Source organism: Oryza sativa, chromosome 5, assembly GCF_034140825.1.
Source record: "Oryza sativa Japonica Group chromosome 5, ASM3414082v1".
NCBI lineage: Eukaryota > Viridiplantae > Streptophyta > Magnoliopsida > Poales > Poaceae > Oryza > Oryza sativa.
The window spans coordinates 17,273,668-17,281,803 of record NC_089039.1 but is presented as its reverse complement, the minus strand read 5'-3'; the positions used below and the strand labels follow the sequence as shown (position 1 = coordinate 17,281,803).

Genomic DNA, 8,136 nt, shown 5'->3' with positions numbered 1-8,136 from the left:
GCAAGAAGAAGAATAAGAGAGGAAGGCAAATGTTGCGACAATTGCACACAGATGCGAAGTAGAAGATGGAGAGTTTCTTTGGCATGGGACATACAGGACGAGTTGCTCACGTCGATCGGGCAAAAACAAATAGGTGACTCAAAACCCAGTGCAACTTGCAATGGTTGGTAAACATAGGTGGTGCAAACTGAAAAATATAGACTTAGCCATAGTTCAATGTGCCACTTTGGTCACTTTAGGTGGACCAAAGTGAAATTTACTCTAATTAATATAATATAGTAGGAAAAAATAATGCTCCCTTTGTGAAAGGGCATGTATCGTAGCTAGTGGTTACAAGAGCCTCAACAACACTATAGGTCATGGGTTTGACTCCTCATGTGAGCGAATTTTTTAGGATTTAACGGCTTTGTACTTTCAGTGGTAGGCGACGTGCCCCTCGACAACGAAGCAGAGGAAATAAGATTTGAGATTAAGAAAATTATATTATATACTCCCGCCATCCCTAAATATTTGACGCTGTTGACTTTTTTTAAACATATTTGATCGTTCGTCTTATTCAAAAACTTTTGTGAAATAAAATATCGAAGTCTAAAAGGTCCAAGTACGCCCTCCCCCAAAGGAAATTTACCCAATAATCTGTACAGCAAACGAACTAAACCACATATATAGTGGTTTTAGCTACATGGTGTGCTGATCCAATCATTTTTTTCCTTGTTGGCATTTGACTTGATATATATTTTTTTGTTGGAGAGATGATTATACCAACCAACATAAACAAGAAAAAAAATAGCACTAAAAAGTTGCTAAGATAACGCTTCATTTTTACTCACAAGTCATTTTTTGAAGCCATATATATAGCTCATTTTATGTTTTCTTTTATTTGAATATATAGTGATATGATAGGTATAGTGACATGCATGGCAAAACGTTGGATCAGCACGCCATACGGGCAAAAGCACTTTGCATAACCACTGGAGGATTACTTAATTTGGATCAAATCAGAAACTTCCTTCAGACTCTTGAGTAAAGTTTAGGGCCTCTTTGAAACACAAGATTATATTTTAGAAATACAGGTATATTAATAGGAAAAACACAGAAAAAACGATATCATGTATAAGCGAATCCCGTTGAAATATAAAACACAAAAATTTACAAGATGATGTGTTTGGATAGCTAACATGAGAATAACACTTGGAATTTGGATAGATTTTAGAGAGAGGAGAGACAAAGAGAGAAGAAGCATTGGACTTCTCAAATAAAAAATAAAATGAGGTTGGAGCTCATGTGTAAAATGCCTATAGAATTAGGGTATATGATTACAATCCCTATATTCCTAACAACCTAGACAGGAAATTTAACTTAGCATTTGCTTTGAAACTACTATGAAAATACTCCATTCCAGAGGGCTACTTGAACCTCTTCAATGTACAAGTACTAATGAAGGCCATATCAATAGCGGATTGAAATCATTTACCTCAAGTTAGGTGAATTTAGGGTCACTGGCATGTAGATCTATATAGCAAAAGGACCTACATGTAAGTAACTCAAAGTCATGTATCTTAAATAAAAGGATTTTCATTCGTCGATAGCATACTTATTACTATTCTCTCGGTCCCATAATACTAGCATACCTAGTACAATAAATTTGGACTATGATATGTCACATTCACCTAAAATCCCTTGTATTGTGGGACGGAGGGACCGAGGGAGTAGTAGTTACTGGTACTATACTTACAGTTGTAACAAAAATTAATTATATAAGCTAGCGGTAGCATGCATATATAGCTTTCAATTCTTTTGCCTCCCCGGGGATCGACCATCGATCCATGTATGTGCATGTCATTGTCAATTTGCCGTGATATAGAATTGTCAAAAGAGATATATCTATCTATCTATCTATCTATATATATAGTTGCACGTCAGCGTCGTCGGCGTACGAACCGGTACGATCCGAGGGAGGCACAACTGACAACGGGTTGTGTCCGGCCAGGCTCGACGCACGGCGACGACGGCGACGTACGTCCGTAGTCGACTAATCGCGAGGACGAGATGTTGATTACATAATGCCTAGCTAGTCGCCAATAAATAAACATTATGCTAACTGTTCATTGCATGTGAGCTTGCTGTTATAATAATTTGTTATATACTCTCTCCATTCTTTGAGCAAGCTTGCTGTTATATATTCTCGATCCTCCATTCTTTTTTTTTAATGTTGGTTAGCTTAAAATCGAACTAATTAACCAACGTCAAACATTTAAAAAAGGAGGTAGTATATATCTGAATCGATGGTGGTGTTCGGTACTATAATATTCCCTCCGTTTCTACTTAACTGTCAGCAGATATTATTTACTTTCGAACTTAATCACTCAATATCGAATACTAGAAATAGATGATTTAAAATTAAAGCATGTTATGTCCTTGAAGATAACCATCAACTTTTGTTCACTTTGATCTAGCAATTTAAGAGTAATTATGGTCGAAGTTTAAATTGAAAAGTTGATTTATCACTAAAGAAAGTATAAGCAGTACTTATATTTTTAACATTTATATAACATTTTTAATAAGACGAATGGTTAAGGTTGTAAAAATAAAATGTTAACGGTGTCATATATTTAAAAAGAAGATAGTATAATTTGGTGTACACTCACATCGTTTATCCATCAGCTAATTACACTACCACAAACTCAACTAGCGCTAACAGCCCTAAATTGTGAGAAAAAAACAAATTCAGCGTTTTAAGGCTAGTTAAGTTTCTGGTAGTGTTATAAATTGCAGTAAAAATATAAAGTATTAGAGCTTAATGAAACTAAGTTGATTTTAGGATTATTTTTTCTCACCTTATTCTACCTTCTAGCGTTTGCTTTTGAATTACTAAGAACAGCTATATAATTTTTTTATTACAAATTAGTTTTTGGTTGTAGATAAACCGATCGATAAAGGTTTATACTCGAAACAAAGTTTGCACCTTTCTCTGAGAAAAAGAGCGAAGAATTTTCGTAAAAGCACACAAAAGAATGTGACAAGACACGGCAGAGAATGCACCATGCGTGTGAGCTGAGCTGTAGTATCGGTGTGTTTATATCCCAAAAATTTTTGATCAAAAATATCTCCTCAAATATTTAGACACATGCATAGAGCATTAAATGTGGACGAAAAAACCAATTGTACAGTTTACATGTAAATTGCGAGATGAATCTTTTGAGTCTAATTGCGCCATAATTTGATGCTACAATAAATATTTGCTAATGACATATTAATTATGCTTAATAAATTCGTCTCGCAGTTTATAGATGAAATCTATAATTTATTTTGTTATTAGTCTATATTTAATACTTTAAATGTATGTTCATATACTTAAAAAAATTTTGGCCAAAAAACTAAACACGGCTTCTGCCGATCTCTGTGCAATCTTGTTGATAGTGTTGCCACTGATTCAACGGAGCTACCAGCTATTGTTGCACGAGAACAGTATATATAGTACGTGGCCCTGGGTGTCGACTTTCTAGCTACTACTACTTGGTACTATTCGTCAAAAAAGGATCCAACATTTCTTCCGATCGTGTCTCACTTTTATCGAAAGTAACTCGTCACTTCTATCGAAAGTAACTCCTGATATATATCAGCATATCTATTCGCTGATACTCCTATCAGCATATCATCAATTCTATGACAGTTTGAGGAAGCTTCTATATGTTTTTTTTAATGGAATAAAAGCTTGTATAGGTTAACTACAAATGTCTAAATTTGATTATTATAAGTAGATAGTATTACAATGATCATATGGAAATTTTGTGTTAAATAAAACTTGCCATTAGAAATAAAACTAACGCAGGTATTTAGTATATGATTAAAATTTCAATATTTACGACGATGATAACACGTCGGCGACTAATAGAATAATTGGACTGAACTGCTTGCACAAAATGTCATATATAAAATCTTTCAAATACACTAACAGTTGTACTTACGGCCAGTAGCGGGGCTCCTCGGATACTACTACAAAAATTATGTGTTCTATTTTCTCTTGTTATGAGCGAATTGAAATGTCTCACAAGCATGTTTTGATTTGAATAGACCAAATTTTGTAAATTTTGACCAACCATTAGTCAAAGTACCACTTACACCAATATATTCACATTGTGATGCACTGATGCGCTTTCACAAAATGTTGGTTTTATATATAGATGCCTCTCACATTTTTCTTCTAAATAAATTATGCCCTATAATTGCCTCCTTTCTTGCTTGCCTTAGTACTATATATTATATATGATGTTTTTTCTTGGGTTGTCTAAACAAATTCAAGTCATCTAGTAATTAATATATAATGCTTATTAGAGTAAACATGGAGTTATTTGACATAGCTAAGATTGTAGTGGAAGTTTTTTTTTAATTTGGTCTTTGTCAAACTCATCCTTCAAGAGAGATATGATGCCTTGTTCTTTAAGAATGATCAGATCAATACAGCAACATTCTTAATTGTACGGCCCCGGCCGGCATCTTATCCGAACACTAACGTAGGGAAAGAAAAGGTGAATGTTAGGTCACAAATATGCTCTCCATGCATGGATAATGTTCCAAAACCGAGCCTTTAATTGGTAAGCGAATTCACTGTCTCCGTACATCGATCCAGGCATCTTTCAGTTGGTACCCTTTTTCGAGCTGAGTACAAAGTTGATCGCTTTGCATTAATATTAGTGATACACTATTAGAGGTAGGGTCGTTATATACTGCGTGCTGGAAGTGGTTTTTCAACATCAGTACGACTGATCGATCAGAAGAGGCAGATGCTCGCCTTCATGCTTGACGGCTAATAAGACAGATGCAGCTCATCTCTAGTATTCATCTTTGTGTTTTCTTTTCAAGCGAAAGTTTCACTACAACTTTTCGGCATCGGCTAGCTACAATCATCGTAGTGAAATTAATTTATTAGGAAAAAAAAGAGATTTAGAGGAAGAGACGTCCCTCCAAATATTTTTTTTAAAAAAATTATAAGCATGTTAGGGATTGAAGACAGAATCCTTGAGGTTTAAACCACACATCCCTTAGCAATACACTACGAAGTGTATCTCGAAATTAATTAACCACAAGATTAACAGGATCATCCGTAGTAAGCTAGTTAGCTTGAAAAATCAAAACGGGCTGCAGTTACAAACTGGGTAATAAGGTGATCTTGCGGTAGTGCTCTTCACTCCTTTCTTACATGCATTCAACTACGAGTAATTAACCTTTATTACAAAGTACATACTAATTCTATCCGATATGCATGCATGCAGCAGATCGATCGATTTCTATACACAAAACTCTTATACTATATAGCAGCACACAGCTCCAATCATATACACACACAGATGAGGACACACAATATAATCACACACAATATAAGCAGCTAGGGTAGGTAACAACAAATTAAAGAACAAGCTGGAGAGAAGAAGAAAACAAAAACGGCCGTACGAGTGGAAGCAAAACCTCGCGTCTTCTCAACTCATAAGTCATCACCGACACCAACCTTTCTTGATTTCCTCCATCTTGGACAGCGATGCACGCCGAAAGATGCTTGTCGCGTTCTCGATCACCCCGGCCGGCGTACGATCGATTGCGCGCTCGACCCTCCGTCTATAGCTGTGTTCTCGTCTCTCCCGGCGACGGCGACGGCGAGGCGTCACACCGGGCAGTCGTCATCCTTGGGCTGATCGTTCTTGGCCGGCTCGGCGGCGGCGGGGTGGAGCAGCACGGCGGCGCGGCAGAGCGGGCAGGTGGAGTGGAGCTGGAGCCACGCGCCGATGCAGTCGGCGTGGAACCGGTGGCCGCACCGGGGGAGGAGGCGCGCCCGGTCGCCGTCGCGGAACTCCACGATGCACACCGCGCACTCCGCCGCCGCCGCCGCCTTCCCGTTCCCCCCGGCGTCGCCGACGTCGGGGGCGGCGGCGGAGGAGGAGTACACGAACACGGGCAGGGACGACGCGATGTCCTCCCGATCCTGGTGGTGGCGCCCTGGCGACGTGTCGGCCGACGACGACGACGACGACGCCCCCTCCTCCTCGTCGTCGTCGCCGCCGCTGGCCATCGTTGACGTTGACGACGTCGGCGGGCCACGCTTCCCGGAGAAGAACCGCCAGAAGTAGAAGAACACGAGGAGGACCATGAGCAGGTTGATCCCGACGAGGCACGCCGTCAGCACCGGCCCGTGCCGCGTCCAGTGCTTGCTCGGGTCCTCCACCACCGCCGCCGCCGGCGCCACCATCTGCACCGTCGGCGTCGACATGGCGCCGATGATGACCGAAACAATAAGGTAGCTTCTGACAACACAAGCAGCAAACAGTAGCAGCTGCCAATGGTGTGCATAAACCACAAAAAGCCACTGCTTCAGAACAGAAGAAGCTGGAGATTGCAGATGTTCTTTAGAAGAAAAGATAGGGGAAGAAGAAGAGATAGAAGATAAGGAGGAGCACAAGAGGGAAGGAGAGAAAGGTGGTGTAGTGAACATGTACACACAAAAGGGGTTTATAAAAAGTGGAAGATGGATGTAACATTGGCTTTTGGGGGTTTTGGAGGGTACAACTATATGACTGATGAGTTTGTTGGTTTGTAAACTCTAATTAATGGTTAATGCTTTGACCGAAGTTTTCTTTTTTCTTGTAGCATGTAAGGGCAATTCCAACGCTCCACCATGGCAAATTGGCAAGTGGCCTTGGTGCGTCCACCTCGGAGCTAAGTCAGTGCACAGTAAGAGGAAGAACAACAACAGTAGCCTGATAGGCGTAACAGTTTCTTGCACAAGACCTGGGTGACTTAGATGAGAGCATCCATTTATCCAACGGAATGTACACAGCCAAGAGAGCATGGTCTATGGAGAGAGATGAAACCAAAAAAGAAAAAAGCTCAAGGCACGTCTCAGCTTTTTGCCTGATCCGTCACTGAAGAGCTCGTCTAGTCGAGACCTACAACTAGTAATAGGGTAGATATGAAATTTGGCGGTGACAAACTATGTCGTATGTAGCAATAATATCATTGAGCGATGGATCTCCTATATCCGGGTACCAAATCTATCATGCAGGTGATGGAATTCGGATCAGGTGCAGTCACATTAAGTTAAAAACTGCACTAACTTTGGTCATCCATTTTTCGATCAACGGTTTAGATTCAAAGCTACAATAACCCTGTGACTCATTTTCCAAAATATACAACCTACCTTCCAATCATGGAAATTGCTCTTCAAGAAAGAAATTATTATGCATCTGTGCAGAATGAAAGATCCTCTTAAACAATCTGTTTCTGATTGGTTGCAGACCCTAAAGTTTTTATGACCTTTTCTTTTCTTTTGTATATCCCCCTGTAACTTTGTAAATATTTCTATTTCTAAAATTTAAACTACTGGGCAAAACCCTGGCAATATTCCCGGTCAAAAAACCCTATGAACAGTACTCCGTGCTACAGTATTTATTGCTACAGTGATGTAAACAGTGCAATGCGTGATCTAGGCCATCCATCTTGTATCCAATGATGTGTACTGCTACTGCTTAAGTTGCAGTCATGCACCTGATCCAAATCCCAGGTGAGGACTGGTAGCCGTGACATCCAGCACCAATGACCAGGGTTTACTTTTTTGGTTTAGCCGATTTGATCGGAGGTCACCGATATACTGAAATTTTAGAAATTTCGGTCTGAAATTTTAAACAGAATTTAGTTAAATTTGAACAAATATCACCAAAGTTCATGAAAAAAAATTTTAAAAAGAGAAGTGTCGGCCAACATAAAAGTATCGGAGGGGTCTGAAATTTCGGAAATTTCAGTCCGAAAATTCCAACCCTGCTAACGACAGTGTGGCCACTAAAGTGACCAAATCAAGGCACTTATCGTCGAAATACTAGGTGATTCCCCGCACTGTGTTGCGGGAATCACTAAGCAATTCTCAATATTTTTTTTGACAATCAAGTTAGGAGTAAAATGGAAAAAAATAATGAAACATCAGGGTTAATTAGACAAATGATACCGTGCTTTAATGTGAAACATATTGATAAGATAAGTATATGTTAAATATTGTAAAAGTGATAGATAGATTTGTTAAAATATTGTGCAAATGATATGAAGGGTGATGACTAAATATGCTTGAATGTTAATTTGTACAATTAAATAAAT

General features: G+C 39.2%; 1 protein-coding gene across 1 annotated transcript; it reads right to left on the bottom strand.

The window, feature by feature from the left end:
- Positions 1-5,157: 5,157 nt before the first annotated feature.
- Positions 5,158-6,400, bottom strand: LOC4338535 (E3 ubiquitin-protein ligase EL5-like). Its single transcript, XM_015782472.3, has one exon. It carries the CDS (start codon positions 6,260-6,262, stop codon positions 5,660-5,662), a length of 603 nt encoding a protein of 200 aa, XP_015637958.2. The 5' UTR covers positions 6,263-6,400; the 3' UTR covers positions 5,158-5,659.
- Between the last annotated feature and the right edge of the window lie 1,736 nt (positions 6,401-8,136).